The sequence below is a fragment of the Capra hircus genome, chromosome 1, assembly GCF_001704415.2.
Source record: "Capra hircus breed San Clemente chromosome 1, ASM170441v1, whole genome shotgun sequence".
In the NCBI taxonomy this organism is placed as follows: Eukaryota; Metazoa; Chordata; class Mammalia; order Artiodactyla; family Bovidae; genus Capra; species Capra hircus.
Window position 1 is genome coordinate 1,484,581 of NC_030808.1, and position 17,555 is coordinate 1,502,135.

General features: G+C 51.1%; 1 protein-coding gene across 2 annotated transcripts in view; it reads right to left on the reverse strand.

Moving 5' to 3' along the window:
- The window catches only part of EVA1C (eva-1 homolog C), a 106,309-nt gene that overhangs the window by 45,459 nt on the left and 43,295 nt on the right, over window positions 1-17,555 (reverse strand). The window contains exons 2-3 of one of the 2 annotated variants that reach the window (XM_018047722.1): window positions 8,825-9,021; window positions 5,577-5,700 (exon numbers count right to left, since the gene is read on the reverse strand). The exons of the other annotated variant lie outside the window; for it this stretch is intronic. Of the exons in view, the coding sequence (XP_017903211.1) occupies window positions 5,577-5,700; window positions 8,825-9,021 (321 nt within the window). The remainder of the gene's footprint in view (window positions 1-5,576; window positions 5,701-8,824; window positions 9,022-17,555) is intronic. 2 annotated transcript variants of the gene reach the window in all.

Below are 17,555 nucleotides of genomic sequence, written 5' to 3' on the forward strand. Positions count from 1 at the left end.
CTGTGGGTTTGGATGCTTTACCCAGGAGCCTGGCTGGAGGTACAACCACCCAGGTTTAAAGGCGGCAAATTCTCCCTCCTAACTAGAGGGCGACGTGTGCGATCCACTCCTCTTTAACGATACACGGACACATCTGCACATCAGCAGCGGCCTTTCAGAGATGGGCGGGGGAGCGATGAAACTGAGCAGGGCCCTGTGGGACTCCTGGGCATGGAAGGCTTTCTGGCCCCTGTTTCTTGTTTGCAGGGAATAGACTCAAGCCTCCATGATATTCCCTGAACTGCAAAGGGCAGATCAGAACAGTTGCTAATCAGAGAAGAGAGGAAATGCGGAAACTAGAGAGGAGCAGCCAAGAAACAATAGTGCAGCCTTGGGGCAGGGTCCTGGCTCCTTCTCAGGGGATACACAGAGCAATACCTTTGAGCTCTTTACAGAACTAAAACCCCCAATGAATGGAAGGTGTTCAGCTCAGTTCAGTTGCTCAGTCGCGTCCGACTCTTTGCGACCCCATGGACTGCAGCACACCAGGCCTCCCTGTTCATCACCAACTCCCATAGTTTACTCAAACTCATGTCCATGGAGTTGGTGATGCCATCCAACCCTCTCATCCTCTGTCGTCCCCTTCTCTTCCCGCCTTCAATCTTTCCCAGCATCAGGGTCTTTTCCAATAAGTCAGTTCTTCATATCAGGTGAACATCAGTCCTTCCAATCAGGGTTGATGTCCTTTAGGATTGACTGGTTGGATCTCCTTGCACTTCAAGGGACTCTCAAGAGTCTTCTCCAATCCTTTGGAGCTTTTGGAAGGTGTTAGCATTCTTCATTCCAGAGAACACCACCTGAGGCCCGATGAAAGGCGTACAGGCCCTGCACACACCCTAATCCTATTAGCAAGCCCACCCTTGAACTACTACTATAAAACTCCTCACCAAATCCCCATGGGCTGGGACATGCCGTTTTTCAAGGGAGCAGCCTGCTGTGTCCCCCTTTCCCTGGCAAAGCAATAGAGCTGTCCTTTTCCTACTTCACCCAAAACTCTGCCTCTGAGATTCAATTCAGCACCGGTGCACAGAAACCAAGCTTTCAGCACGAGCGCTTTGCCCTGATAGGAGTATGTTATTACTGACATTATTCACAGCTGCCAGTGCATGACAATGTTAACGTGAAGACAGCTATTTAGCCTCTTTTATTATGTTTTCAGGGGCTTCTCCAGTGGTACAGAATCCGCCTGCAATGCAGGAGACTCAGGAGATGCAGGTTTGATCCCTGGGTTGGGAAGATTCCCTGGAGAAGGGCATGGCAACCCACTCCAGTATTCTTGCCTGGAGAATCCCACGGACAGAGGAGCCTGGCAGGCTACAGTCTATAGTGTCACAGAGTCAGACAGAACTGAAGCAACCAAGCACACACACGCGCATTGTGTTTTTACGTCCTCAACAGACAATGCACCCTGCTACTACCTGGGGCAGAGCACACTCCCCCCACCCCATCATGGGTATGTCATTGCCTTGCAGTCATTCATATCTTTAGCAAGAATTCCTTAGGACTTTCCTGGTGGTCCAGTGGTGAAGAATCTGCCTGCCAGCGCAGGAGACATGAGTTTGATCCCTGGTCCAGGAAGATTCCACGCCATGGGGCAACTAAATCCGTGCACCAAAACTACGGTGCCCATGCTTTACAGCCTGAGGGCTGCAACCACTGAAGCCTGGATGCTCTAGATCCCATGCTCCGCCACAAGAGAAGTCACCACAGTGCGAAGCCCACTCACCTAGAGAGTGGTCCCTCTCACTGCAACTAGAGAAAACCCCCACACAGCAATGAAGACCCCATGCAGTCAAAAATAAAATGAACAAATAACTTAAAAAATTTTTAAAGACTTACTTTAATCTGTCCCTTGGGATAACAGCTGTCAGTCCCTGAACTCAACTCCCTGACAGGTCCTGTGCTAAGCATTTTACACACAGCACTATATTTTTATTCTTCACAGCACCCATGCATAGAAAGTGTATTGTGTATCATCTTTATTTTACCATTGAGTTATGGAGGCTCAGAACACTTCCTTCTGCTGCCGAAGATCACAGATAGCCCCAAAGCAGAGAAGAACATGAGCCCTAAATTCAAAGACCTGCTGCAACCGAAAATTCTCCAAAGGGATGAGATTTAAGGACGAGGGAAGCATGGCACACAATCAAGGAAAGAAGATTCCAGTGAGGACTGCTGACAAAATACTCTCCAAACAACAAACACACAAATGTGCCCTGCTGTGTAGCCTCAGCTGATTTCCCTGGTATAAACACTTCCGTCAAGGTGGCTGTCACTGCAGACAGGTAAGCACGGGCCGAGAGGGGTAAACTGGCTCCCATGGTAAGGCTGGCTCTATGCGCCCTGGGCTCCGCAGTGGGGCCTTCGGACACTCAGAGTGTTATGCAGGGACTGAAACTGGGGCCATGGAGAAGAGCCTTTGGAGGTGAGTGCTGCAGAAAAAGAGGGAGGAGGGTGTGGGGACAACCTCACTTCCACCACTATTTCATAACAGCCCATAGGAACTCCAGTAAACTTCAGTGCCCCAGGTCACCAATGTCCATCCAAGTCACACAAGATGCTCTGGTCTGAACCCTTGTGTCCCCCTAAAATTCACTTGCTGAAATCCTAATGCCCATGAGATTAGGAAGTGGGATTAGGCATCAGGAGGTGGGGCCTTTGGAAGGTGCTTAGGTCATGGGGGTGCACCCTCATGAATGGGGTTAGTGCCCTTACATACGGGACCCCAGAGAGACTCCTTGCCCTTCTGCCAAGTGCGGTTAGAGTAAAAAGGACGGCTGTCTATGAGAAGCAGCTGGTCAGAAGATATCAAGTCTGCATCTTGATCCTGGCCTTTCCAGCACCCAGAATTGAGAGGATGAAATTTCTGTTGATTGTAAGCCACCTCATTGATGGCATTTTGTGACAGCAACTCAGATGGACCGGGACACAGGGCTCGCCCCTCTAGTCTGCTACACATGAGGCAGCCAGAGGGGGCTTTACACCCCATCCGAGGACCCTGCCTGCTTAATGCTGCCCTACAGGAAGACTCCGCCTCCTCCCTGGCCATCAGGGCCCTGAATCCTGCCCCACTCTCTGCCTGGTGCTTCTTTCTGCTCCCTCCAGGCCCCTGCACCTCCGGCAGCAGGCTCCTCTAAGGAGTGAGCTTCCTGTGCCCTGACCTGACCCCAGGAGTTCCTCATCACTTGCTGGGAAAGTCTTCCCTGAACTGAGGTCAATCAGTTCCTCCTTTGAGCTTCTTGCACAGTATCAAGCGCACAGGGGTCTTCTGAAGATATTTTTTGAAGAGAGAGGGTCTTTCTGAGGAAAGGAGATGTTTGGCCTAGAAACTAAGAAGCGATCAAGTATGTAAAGATCTGAATAAATGTTTTCTGGATGAAAGGACAATGGAAATCACTCAAGACAGAACAACCATCCGTGAACCCTCTGCCAGACGTGAGTTCTCTTCATAAGCAGGACCTGGCCACACCTGTGCACAGCAGTGCTTAGTGAGGGTCTGATGAGGTGAAGTGGGCAGACAGGCCTCACTGCCCGCTGTAGACACAAGGCTGTGACCCGCACCAGCTTTCCCGGGGCCTGCTGATCTCACAGGGCCTTTTCACTTCTTTCAGACGCTGGTCCTGCCCAGCCTCTTATCATGAGCAGTTTTCCAACAGAAAATGAGAGACACTATTGCAACAAATTGGCAGAAGTGGAAAAGAAGGTGAAGCTTAGGCAGACAAGGGTGTGGCCAAGGGTGTTATCTTTTTGGGGGGTGAGGGGGCTCTTTTTTTGGTTTCTTTGGCTGCGCTGGGACTTTGTTAGAGCACAAGGGATCTTTAGTTGCTGCATATGGGATCTAGTTCCCGGATCAGGGATTGATCCCCCTGCACTGGGAATGCGGAGTCTTAACCACTGGACCACAAGGGAAGTCCCTGGAGTGGTCATTTCTGAGATCAGGTGCCTCTAAGAGTGTGGGCATCTAGAAGTGAATTTCCTGAGTCTACTGAGTGGGGGAGGAGTTGGTGAGAATTCCTCGGGGCGGGGCAGACTGTTCTGCAAAGTTTGGGGCTACTTGTGGGAGTTCGTGATTGTGTGTGCTTGTGAGTGAGTGTGTGGCTACATGAGTAACAATGCGTATGTGTATAATATGGGTGTGATAGTATGCATATGTGAGAGTCCAGGTGTGTGCATTGTGAGCGTGTGACAGTGGGGGGGGGGGCACATGTGAGTGTGAGTCTGGGTGTGTGTTTGAATGAATTGCTGCATTGTGGTGGCAGTGCAGAATTTTCCAAAATTTCATCCCTGACCGTTGACTAAATGTTGTTGCTAGCACACTGCTGTCTTTCCAACAAGTTTTTCAAGTATTACCACGAACCTGTAATTACCTACGCTTCTCTCAGGCCCTCCATGCCTGGAGGTGTGACCTCCTCATGGAACAGCAATTATTTTGGGACTGCAACGGGTTAACCACAAAACTGGTGTGCGTTGGAAAGGGGGGAGGTCAGTGGAGAAAGGTGCAAGAATCAGCATGGAAGAGGCTGGAGACTTCCCTGGAGGTCCAGTGGTTAACACTCCAAGTTCCCCTTGCGGGGGGTGCCGGTTCGATCCTTGGTTGGGGAACTGAGATCTCACACGCTGCATACAATGGCCGGAAAATAAAAAAGGATAGAAAGGTCGCTCCCACCCAGCCCTCTTGTTTCTCTCAGGAAAGATGCTGCTCCAGGATGGCCCACTGAGGGACGAGAGTGGGAGGAAGCCAGCTCGTATAGACCTGTTGCTGTGGGCTCAGGTGGTAGTTGTGCCATCGGCCACCCCAGAAGGACAATCCGCCCTGCAGCTGAGGGGGTGGGGGGGCCTCATAACACGCCCTCCCCTGAAAAGGAGAACCAGCTCCCCATTTTTTGGGAAAAGCAACTGCAGTCTCTTGACGCCCAGTACCTTTAGCATCAGTACCACCGAGTTTTACATACTAGGAAGGATTTTCTTAAAAGACTCAGGGGTGGGCTTCCCTGGGGGTCCAGTGGCTAAGAACCTGGCTGCCAATGCAGGGGACACGGGTTTGATCCCTGGTCTGGGAGGATCCCACACATCGCACAGTAACTGAGCCCAGGTGCCATGACTACCGAGCCCGCGCTCTGAAGCCTACAAGCTGTAACTGCTGAGCCCATGCGCCACAGCTACTGAAGCCTGAGTGCCCTGGAGCCCGCGCTCTGCAACAAGGAAGCCACTGCAGTGAGAAGCCGGCGCCCTGTTCGCCTCAACCAGAGAAAGCCTGCGTGCAGCAAGAAAAAGCCCGCGTGCAGTAACGAGGACCCCAGCACAGCCAAATAACTAAATAAACAAGATAATTAAAAAGAGGAAAACTCAGGGCTTGCAAGAACGCACACAGGTAAGTGTGCACACACACGAGGCTGGGACCCCGGCATGCCTATTAATAAGCGTTTCAAAGCTGGACGAATGCCAACTGGCCCACTGGCGGAGCACTTTCATCAGGCTCTGAATGAAACCGAAAGCCCACACCCCGACACGCTCTGTCCCCCTCGGCAGTTACTTACTAGGTTGGCATTTAAAGGAGACCAGGAGGTATTTACTGCTTCCTGGACAAAGGTCAGGTCCAAAAACACGGCTATTGACCAGGAGGTGGCAGGCCCGCTGGTTCTGACACTCGTCCAGCACCTTCTAAAAGGAGAGGGTAGAAAAGGGACAGGCTTGAGAACCACATGCAGCGTCTGCGGGACCCCACGCCTGGGCTGCTCTGGAGGGACAGGGACCTGCCTGCCTGGCCCTGGGGCTCCCATTTAAAGGCTTCACACTGGTATCAGCTGAGTTTAAGACAGAAGCCCCCACACGGGGCTGGTCAGATCGGCTCCCAGTCTCCCCATCGCTTCTCACAAAAGAATATCTGCTCCAACAGTGCTAGGCCTCCCACAGAAAACCAGTCTCAAATTAGCCTTGCCTGGCACCACTACTGAAGTTCTGGCAAATGAGTGACATCGTGGAGGCTCCTGAGGACATAAGCCATATCAAGGTAGAGGGTGGACTCGAAGAAACGCAGATGTCCACCCCTACCCACCACTGCTGTGTGAAACAACCACAGCTACGCATCCTTAGAAGCACCCAACACGGGTCACAGGACCCGTCAGCATTTGGAAGACTCCCGGGCTTCCCCGGCTTCTACCCTGGCTCAGGTGGTAAAAGAATCCACCTGCAAGGCAGGAAACCAGGGTTTGATCCCTGGGTTGGGAAGATCCCCTGGGGAAGGGAATGGCTACTCACTCCAGTATTCTTGCCTGGAGAATCCCATGGACAGAGGAGTCCGGAGGGCCACAGTCCATTGAATCACAAAGAGACAGACACGACTGAGCGACTAACTCTTTCCCTTTCAGTTTTTGGAAACCCCGACCCAAATGCAGGTCAACACATGAAAATTAAAAAGTTGATCCTTACCCTCGCCAACCTCAAGGACACAGGACCCACCCACTCTGGGCGGTATCCCACCCAGCGGAACACTCAGGCTTTCTGTTGAGCCTCTGGCTTTAAACACTTTCCGTCAAGCCTCTCCTGACCTTTCCCAGGCTGATCACACCTTTGTGAGTGAGTCTGCTGGGCAAGCTCGGGGACCACCCACCACTGGGTCATAGGTAGGACCCCGTCCCACTGCTGCCCTCTCAGTTCCCACATGGATCAGGACCCCCTCATCATGAACACAGAGGTCCTCTATGCCAAGAACAGGAAAAACGCTCCCAAGAATCTACTTATTCCTGTTGGACTGAATTTAGTGCCAATTCACAAGCCTGTCTGGAGTCACCGTGTTCTCACAGTCGCCCATGGAATATCTCCGTGAAGGATGCTGGCCCTACCGGGTATTCTCTGTCACCTTAGGGCCCTCACAGTTGTGCATAAAATCAGGGAAAATGCCCAGGGAAACCCCCCAAGGACCCCCAAAGGATGGTGCATATTCCTTGGCTGAGGGAATCATCAGCCCTTGCAAGGCTCCTCGTGTTACAACCAGGGGACCCAGGGCAGCGCTCTTTCCAAAGTGTGTCAGAGCTGAGAGGTGCAGGGAGGGGACTTCCTGTAGCCATTTAGTCTCGGGATGAGGTGGGATGGGCAGGTGTCACCCTCCCTCCTAAGTTGGGCAACCGCCCTCCGAGGAAGCCCCTTGCGTCAGCTCTCAAACACAGGTTAAGAGGAAAGAATCTCTTAACCTCTGGAGGAAGAAGAGCAGCGCGCAGGGATGCTTCTGGCAAACGAGCCCTCCGAACAACATCCGGACTGTGTTTACAAATGCTGAGTCGTCCGCCTGGTTACGGGAACATCCTCTTCCCTCAGGGTTGCCTGGCAGAGGCAGGCGCCCAGATCGGAGGATGAGGCTGGTGCCCGCGTGTGCCAGGAGTTCATACCTCCCCGAAGTAGGCACTTCCGCCCTGGTGGCACTGGTCACCGTTCTGCGAAAGCTCAAGGGAAAGCCTGGCGCCAGCCAGGTGGGCATGGGCTGCTGGACTGAGCAATGGGGACGTTCTCAGGGTGCAGGGAAGGCTGGAGGGAAGGTGGGGCATGCAAGGAAAGGAACTGCTCATCTCCAGAAGAAACGTTGTCTCTCCTCAGGGCATGGAAACCAGGGATTCATTCAAACACATTTATGTGGTTTCCCGGTGGGTGTCTTCACCAGTCACGTGACCACCCGGATACGGCAGTGCTTGGCATGAAGCAGTAAGTAGTCCAGGCAACAGAAAAGCCCTTCCCTTATCACATTCGGTTTGCTTCTCCTCTTCCAGCCTTAGGGAGAGCTGCGCCGTGTAGAAGCTGATCCCATTTCTCCTCAGTCCTCTTCAGAAATTTACCGCTACTCTCATTTCTCACAACGGACAAAAATCAAGCGGACATCTAATTCACCAGCTACTCTAACCGCCTTGACGTCAACGGATTCATAGGGAACTTCGGAGACATTAAAAAAAAAAAAATCCCAACCCAAGTGACTCCATAACGTTGGCCAACTAGTTATAGATGTTGAGGGGGCCAGGAAAGCAGGATGAAGGTTGTTTGGGTAACTGAAAGCAAGAATAGTTGAAAGTGATCATGGATACTGGGGTTGGCCAAAAGAGTTCTTTTGGGTTTTCTGTACGCTGTTACAGAATACCTTAGTTTTGACCTCCTCGTAGACCAAGTATTTCCCCAATGCCAATCGAAAAAAGAATTGGCACCGCAACTCCACCCCCAATTCCTGGTATTATCAACAGTAAACCAGCAGAGACTGCTCAACATAGATCCAAACCAGAATAACATGATTATATACAACTGGAGAAGCAAACCATAAAAAACAACAAAGATGATTATTGATATTCCTCTTCCTTGAGTGCATGCTCTAAGAATCTGACCATGACCTCTGATGTCTGCCTTGTGGTTTCTACTAAAGCAGGCATGGCCTTTCCTTGTCTCCTGGGGGTGGGGTGGGGGTGGAGGGGCTGATGAGAGATGTTAAGCCTCAAGGTTGAAACCCAGCATAATGGTAGCTTTTTTGCATTTAGTGTTATTGCAGGGAGCAGCGTGCCTTTGAATAAATTCATTCTGCAAGTGTTTTAAGGGAGGGCTCCAGTAAGCAGGCATTCTGTATAGACTCAGAAGCAAAGACTAGCTCACTTGCCAAATTTGTGATCTGTCTACACTGAGATTTTCAGGGATCAGGTTTGCTTGGAGTGAACTGGGAAATCACAAATATATACACAGAGAGAGGGACAGAAAGGCAGAGGCAGAGAAAGAGAAAACCATTTGTCATCTTAGAACATCTTAGGAAAGGCAATACCTGCAGTGTGGTGGGCACCGCACAGGTTAGGCTGTCTTCCCTCTGGGAGGCAGGCTGCTGCGGACTACACTTTTGGTAATCTTGCCCATAAAATGCCGACTGGACACTTATCGTGGAATGCCGAGGACACTGCAGATTCAAATGGTCCCCGTCACAGGCATAGGCGGTGTGGTTTTGCAGGAGTTTGGTTAGGTAACCTGGAAAATATTCAGCTGGGTTACAAGGGATATAGGAGTTCACCACTCCTTCATGGATTTCGAAGCGGGAGGACCTCGGCTCCCCTGGCGCGGGGGCTGGGCAGTGCGGAAGGTGTGGGCGGGGCTTCCTCCCCTGCTCCCCGGGACAGGACATCAGACAGAGCTGGGGGCCGAAAGGGAGCAGATGCCGGGTTTTCTGTCTGGGCTGGAGCCCTTGGTCTGGGTTGGCCCGTGGCAAGGCTCCGAGAGCGTGTTCCCTCCAGGAAGCACTGAAGGGCTGGCCGGGAGGCAAGAAGTCCTGAAGCATCTGTATAACGTAGGAAGAAATGGCGAGTGGGTGTCCCTGGGGCATGTAAATGCCTGTCCTGAGGGAGACTTGGCTTTTCTGATCTCCCACTAGCTGGGCCAGGCCTTCCTGGAGCAAGGGGATGCCCGTTTTTTTAGGAAACCAGTCCTGGGCCTGCCTCCGTCCTGGAGAAGAAAGCAAGGCAGGCATCCTGCCTAGGGTAAAGGACTTCTCTGAAGGGAGGGGGAGAGGGGATGCTAGGGCTCGGTTATGGGTCCAGCAGTGTCTCCCCCCAAATTGACCTTCATCAGGAACCTCAGCATGTGACCTTATTTGGACACAGGGTCATGGCAGATGTAATTAGTGAAGCTGAGATCAGGAGTGAGAAGGTCTCTGAATCCTGTGTGACTGGTGTCCTGACGAGAAGAGAGGAAACACAGGGCGGCAGTCATGTAAAGACTACAGTGATGTCTCTGCAAGCCAAGAACCTCCAGGGTGGTCAGGAGCCAATGGGAACTGGAAGACAGTAGGAAAGATTCTTTTAAAAAAAAAATGTGTGTGTGTGTGTGTGTGTGTGTGTGTGTGTGTGTGTGTGTGTGTGTGTTTGGCTGTGCTGCAGTCTGTGGGATCTTAGTTCCCTGACCAGGGATGGAACCTGCGTTACCCGCAATGGAAGCTCAGAGTTTTAACCCCTGGACCACCAGGGAAGTCCCAGAAAAGATTCTTCCAGAGAAACTTTGAAGACAGCACGACCCTGCTGACACCTGATCTAGATTTCTGGCTTCCAGAACTGTGAGAGAATGTATTTCTGCTGTTTTCAGTCATCCAAGTTCACAGTCATTTGTTACAGCAGCCCCAGGAGACTTATACTGGCTCCCTGTCACCGCACCTCCAGCGAGGCTGGCTGAGTCGAAAAGGCCTTGGGCTCGGAGGAGCTGTGGATGGCCTGGCAGGCACCAGTGGCCTGGATGTTTTCTCAGAAAGGAGGAAGGAAGGTTCATCGGAGATGCAGATTCCTTTCCTCCTTCTCACACCTCATGAGGTCAATCGCGAGGCGGCTGGGAGGGAAGCCAGGGACTTTCTGGGGAGGTGTGTGGGAGACGGTTTGGCAGCGTCAGCCTTCGAGGGGAGGAGGGGGTGTGGAGGAAGGCAGCCTCCAAGTGCCCTAGTCCCCACAGGGACGGGCCGTGCTCGAGCTATTCCTGCTTGGGTTTCAAAATCCTCTCTGAACCGTAATTCTTGACAAAAGGCACCTAGTCCAGCTCCCTGGGCTCCCCTGACGGTCACCGAGAAGGGACTCAGATGCTCTGCCCTAGATGGGGCTCACCTGCCAAAGCACACCTGCCCAGTGTGAAAGCAAAGACTGGGCGCCCTCACCAGTACTCTGCATTCAGACCTTAGGCGTCCGGCTGTAATTCCTTTTTTCCTTCCCACCCACAACCACCATTGTAAGATCGGCCAAGGAATCAGCCACCCCGAATTAACTTCGCCCTGGAGAATCCCAGGGACGGGGGAGGCTGGTGGGCTGCCATCTATGGGGTCGCACAGAGTCGGACATGACTGAAGCGACTTAGCAGCAGCAGAGAAGTAAAGTCTAGCTTTGAGCAGCAAAACTGCCATTAAGCAGCAGGCCTGCGAATCAGGTGACGTTAGTGGTAAAGAAACGCTTGCCAATGCAGCAGATGTGAGAGACGTGGATTTGACCCCTGGGTCCAGAAGATCCCCTGGAGGAGGGCACGGCAACCCACTCCAGTATCCTTGCCTGGAGAATCCCATGGACAGAGGAGCCTAGTGGGCTGCGGTCCATGGGGTCACAAAGAGTTGGCCACGACTGAAGTGACTTAGCATGCACGCATGCATTGTGAGTCAGGACCCTGCTTGTTGGAATGTTGTTGCTTATAAGGTGAGCCCCTCGGGGCACTGAGAGGGACCAGGCAGAGATCCCTTGGTGGTCCTGGGGCTCCAGGTCAGTGTCATCCTGTAGGGTGCACAGGCGGGCCCTGATGAAGCCATGATTTATGCAAGATTCTCTATGGGGTCTTAGGATCCGGGGAACTCTGGGTGGCTCTGAGGCTGCCCGCAGGCTGGTACCCACCCTGAAGCTTTCCAGGCTGGTACTCTCATCCTTGGGTCCCCTCAGCTTTGTTAATAAAATGTTCTTGTCCATCATACCCCATCCTTCATGGGGATGCTCAGCTGGCTGAAATCTTAAATCAGTTCTGGGAGCATGACCTCAGCTTAGTGTTCATGGTCTGTTCGAAAGGCCATGTATTACTCTGGCTAAATGATGTTAAGGCCCTGGGACAGATGGAGCCACAAGACCAAAGGGGCCTGACTCCCAGATTGATGAAGTGAATTGCTGCCTGCTGCACAGACTATCATGTGAGTGAGAAAGAAACTTCTGCTGTGTTCGGACTATCACCTTTCATCACCCAATTTGTCATGTGTTAATAGGTTGTCTTCAGGAAACAAACTTGATCTCCGTGGGACTGTTTGCATCAAAATACAACCAGACGCACAGCAATGGCCAGAGCCTCCCTGCTACGATCCTCATATCCTGAGAGTCATGTTCTGGAGACAGAAGCTCATGCACAGAATTGATTAACTGGAGGTCTTTCCAGCCCTTTTGCACTTCAAGGAGAGAGGGGAGCCTCCTTCCCGATACATCAGTTCTGACACTCTACAAGTTCAGCAGGAAAACTTGCTCTAGACTCGGTCTAATTCCTTCTTCGGAAACCTAGGCCTAAGTCCAGCAATGGAATATTATTCATTCCTTGGACTGCAAGGAGATCAAACCAGTCAACCCTAAAGGAAAGCATCCCTGAATATTCATTGGAAAGACTGACACTGAAGCTGAAGCTCCAATACTTTGGCCACCTGATGTGAAGACTGACTCACTGGAAAAGACCCTGATGCTGGAAAAGATTGAGGGCAGGAGGAGAAGAGGGCGGCAGACGATGAGATGGTTGGAATGCATCACTGATTCAACGCACATAAGCTTGAGCAAACTCTGGGAGATAGTGGAGGACGGAGGAGTTTGTGTGCTGCAGTCTATGGGGTCACAAAGAATCAGACATGGCTTAGTGTCTGCACAACAACAGAAAATGAAATGAGCTATGAAGCCACAAAAGACATGGAGGAAATAGGATGTATACGATTAGGTGGAAGAAGCCAATTTGAAAAGGTTCCATACTGCATGATTCCAACTATATGTCATTCAGGAAAAGGTGAAACTATGGACACAGTGAAGATATAAGTGGTTGCCAGGGGTTTGCGGGGGAGACAGGGATGAATAGGTGGAGCACAGAGGAACTGTAGGGCGATGAAACCATCAAAGCCGGCCCAGCATCAAGAGAGAAACTCAGTATGAACCACGGACTCTGGGTGGCAATCTGGTGTCACAGCAGGTTCCCTGGTTGTGACAGTGCACCACTGGTGCGGGGTGTGTGGGATAGTGGGGGAAGCCGTGGGTGAAATCCCTGAACTTTCTGCTCAGTTTCGCTGTGAACCTAAGCCTTCCCAGAAAGAAAGTCTATTTAAAAAGCAAAAATAATCTGGACTTCCCTGGTGGTCTACTGGTTAAGACGCTGCCCTTCCAATGCAGGGGGAACAGGTTTGAGCCCTGGTCAGGGAAGTGAGATCCCACATGCCGTTCGGTGTGGTCAAAAGAATTTTTAAAACTTTAAAATAAGATAATATAAAACATTTGTATGCAGTTAAAAAAAGAAAAAAAGGAAAAACTTTAAAAACTACCCATGCACCCCCAGGCTAGTATGACTTAAGGGAAGAGAGGGTTAGGTGACAGGGAGGGGACGTGATGGGGAGTGTATGTGAGCTGGCAGAGCTCTTTCTTTCCTTGAAGGGCGGCTGCACATTTCACTGTATCCAAGTTCACTGGCTGGGCACTCAGGATCTGTGCAAGTTTTTGTTGGGAGATAAATGTTTGTTTAAAAAACCTTTACCTGCAGCTTCATGACCAATACTTTATACTAATAAAGAAAGTCCAGGAAAAGCCCTTAAAACTATCCTCTGCCTCTGTCTCTAACTCTGCTTGTTGTTTTTCAGTTGCTCAGTTGTGTCCCACTCTTTGTGACCCCATGGACTGCAGGCTGCCAGGCTCCTCTGTCCATGGAATTTTCCAGGCAAGAATACTGGAGTGGGCTGCCATTTCCTTCTCCGGGGATCTTCCTGCCCCCGGGATTGACTGAACCCACATCTCCTGCATTGGCAGGCAGACTCTTTGCCTCGGAGCCACCTGGGAAACCCAGCTCTGTGCTTACCATGATGCAAACCTGTAGTCTGCAATTTAAGACTCTGCGTGACATTATCCACCCGAAAGGAGAACCCTGAGCTGATGGTATAACAGTTCTTGAGTCAGAGATCCCCTTATGAAAGTTAATAAGTGGAAGTCTAGGAGACGCCCGTGAGGACCAGCCATCAGCCTGCCCACACTAGGGCCCCCAGAGGTGCTTTCTATGCCCCATTCTGATTGGCTGTGTCAGAAGCTGCTAAGAGATCAAAAGAAGGGCAGTTAGAACTACCGCTGCTTTCAGCAACATGCGGGTCATCAAGGACCACTTTGAGGGGCATTTGGGCTGGTGAGTGGGTAATGGGAGCCTGTTTAGAAAAGGCTGAACATGAGCAGAAGTTAAGAAAATGGGGACTTCCCTGGTGGTCCAGTGGCTAAGAATCTGCCCTGCAATGCAGAGGACATGGGTTCAGTCCCTGGTTGGAGAACTAAGATCCTACATGCCACAATGCAACCAAGTCCAGGCGCCACAGCTTGTGAACCCACAAGCCGCAACTAGAGAATCCGTAGGCCACAACAAAAGATCCTGTGTGCTACAACTGAGACCCCACACAGCCAAATGAATAAATAAAAAATAAGCAAATGGCTCACCTGGTAGACAGAAGAATCCCCCACAAATGTCCACAGGGACCAGTCCCCAGAATCTATAAATATGTTACTTTACATCACAAAAGGGCTTTTGCAGTTATGATTAATTTAAAGATCTTGAGATGGCAAGACACCTCGGATGATCTAGGAGACACCAGTGTGATTCTAAGGTCCTTATAAGATGGAGGCAAGAAGACCAGAGTCAGAGGAAGGAGGTGTAGCCACTGAACTAGAGGTTCTGCCAGGAGCCAAAAATGCAGGCGGTATTTAGAAACTGGGAAAGACAAGGAAACAGATGGTACCCTGAATTCCCCTAAAAGAACACAGCTTTGCCAACACCTTGATTTTAGACTTCTGACCTCCAGAACTGTTAAGAGAATCAGTTTATGCTGGGTGAAAATGAGAGCAGCCACAGGAAACTACAAGTTTGTACAGATGACCCTTATGATGACTTGGTGAAGATGAGGAGAGGAATAAGGCTTAGTCATAAGGACTGATGACCAGGGAGAGATGTTTCAATAATTACGACTGGGTTGACGTTGGGAGAGAACCTATGTATGTCCCTGTGTGTGTATAAATACAAAGGCACAGGAGTCCGAGGTCATATTTAAACTACATTTCTCACTGTGGGTTAGGATCAGACAAATCTGAAAGGGGGTGTTGGCAAGAGAGAGCTGGAAATGATGAACTGTGGGCTTCAAGCTAAATATAGGTAAGGTGGGACTTCCCTGGAGGTCCAGTGGTTAAGCATCTATCTGCCAATGCAGGGGACGTGGCTTCGATCCCTGGTCCGGGAAGATCACACATGCTGCGGGTCTACTAAGCCCATGTGTTGGAACTACTGAAATCCGAGCACCTGGAGCCTGCATTCTACATGAGAGGTCACCACAATAGGGAGCTGAGGGCAGCCCCCACTCACCACAAGTCGAGAAAAGCCCTCTTGGAACGGTGAAGATCCAGTGCAGCCAGAATAAATCAATAAGTACATTTTAAAGAAATAAACAAATAAATACAGGGAAAGAGGGAGTCACAGGAGAGGACCAGGGGCACAGAGGTCTGCTGAGATCCACAGGGTCAGTGGGGGCAGTCATACCAGCAAGCCGGAGAGGGAGGACCCCACGGCCCAAAGCTGCTTGATCAGATTTCAAGGTGGAGCAGTTACAAGTGATGGAGATGGACATGGCAGAGGGTGTAAGAAGTCAGTGTAGGAAGAGGTTCTTGGGAAAGAGGACCCCAGGAGCTGGGAAGATGCCCTCTGGATCAGCCATCTCACAGGATAAAGGTGGGAACTGTGGGGGAGCCGAGTCCACTGCCAAGGCTGACCTTGAACGAAGTGCAGAGAGCGGACGACTTGCTCCCAAACTAAAGCCCCTTCCAGCACGCAATCACCCTCCCCACTGAGCACGCCCACCCTTTCCGGTGTGCTGGGCTGAGTCAGCACATCACTGAGCACCTTCATTCAGGATGGGCCTCCAAGGTGGCCCTAGGGATATGAAGGACCCACCTACCAATGGAGGAGGTGCAGGAGACGCAGGCTCGATCCCTGGGTTGGGAAGATCCCGTAGAGGAGGAAACAGCAACCCACTCCAGCACTCTAGCCTGGAGAATCCCCATGGACAGAGGAGGCCACTGCAGTCCATGTGGTCCTAAAGACCGCGAGACAGTGAGGGCTGCAGTCCATGTGGTCCTAAAGACCGTGAGACAGTGAGGGCTGCAGTCCATGTGGTCCTAAAGAGACAGTGAGTCCATGTGGCTAAGACGGAGACAGTGAGGGCTGCAGTCCATGTGGTCCTAAAGACCGGGAGACAGTGAGGGCTGCAGTCCATGTGCTCCTAAAGACCGGGAGACAGTGAGGGCTGCAGTCCATGTGCTCCTAAAGACCGGGAGACAGTGAGGGCTGCAGTCCATGTGCTCCTAAAGAGTGGGACACAACTTAGCAACTAAACGACCCTTCATGAAGGCTCCGCCCTCAGGACTTAAGCTCCACCCTTGGCCCCACCTCTTAATACCTTCCCTTTGGGAGTTAGGATTTCAATATGTTGGAGTGGGGGTGGGGCAGGTGGCTGGGGAATACACACACATTCAGACCACAGCACTTAGCTTCCCCCATACCTCAGTTTCTTGGCTGGGATCCTTTTTAAAAAATTAATATAACAACCTAATTTTATTTAATTTGTTTTCTCTTTTTTTTTGTTCCTCCACATGGCATGTGGGATATTAGTTTTCTGACCAGGGATCAAATCCGTGCCCCCTGAATTAGAAGCACAGAGTTTTAACTACTGCACTGCCAGGGAAGTCCCCAGATGGGATCCTTTTTAAAGATGCAGCTTTTGTTAAGAGTTCTCTTTGGATCAAATGCCCCATCACGTTGGGTCAGTCAAAAATGCTTTATGTGATAATACTCTCAGTCAGTGTTTTCACTGTCTGATTGCCTATTTGTGGGCAAATATTTACTACTCTGAAATAAGGCAAAAGTGCACACTCTGTTAAGAAATCACTCCTCGGAATCTGGAATGGCCTGGAAATGCTCCATTGACCCTTGTTTAAACTGGGGGAGAGGGAGCACTGGGAAGGTGTCGGCTCTCTTCCCTGGTGAACCCTCCACTGTCTATCAGCAGAAATTCCTACAGCCCCAGCCACGGCTCACACCTTCCACAAAGGCACATCCAGAGAGGCTTCAGCTGGGCAAATCTTAGAGGAGTTTAGATAAAGGCTTTGATGTTTTCCTGTTTCTAAAGGTGGGTGAGAGGTTCATGGGAAAGAACCCCTAAGAGGAACAGAAGCTCTTCTCCATCTTCAGAAAGACCCAGGGAAGACAGTCTTGGAATCATCATGCCCAGTGCATTTCCAAGGAAAAAACCCATTTATACACAAATAATCCAGGGAGCCCTGAAGAACCAAAGAATCAGGGAGCCGGGGTGGGTGGGGCAGTGGGGGGAGTGGGGAGACAACGTGTTCTATGGAAGGAGCAGGTGTTACGCTAGGGGGAAAGAAGGGTCTATCCAAATTAAGGCTTCCCAGGTGGTGCAGTGGTAAAGAACCCACCTGCCAAAGCAGGAGATGCAGGTTCGATCCCTGGGTCAGGAAGATGCCCTGGAGAAGGAAATGGCAACCCACTCCAGTATTCCTGCCTGGGAAATCCCATGGATAGAGGAGCCTGGCGGGCTGCATTCCATGGGATTGCAAGAGTCAGACACAACTGAGCGAGCACGCACCCAAAATTAATCTTGGAACATACGTGTTAAACCAAGGCAAACTGTCCTTGCCCTTCAGGACTTCTCTGAATCACAGAGACCCCTCTGTGCACTGGGATGTGAGGACGGACATACAGGTGGAATCTCACCCACATAT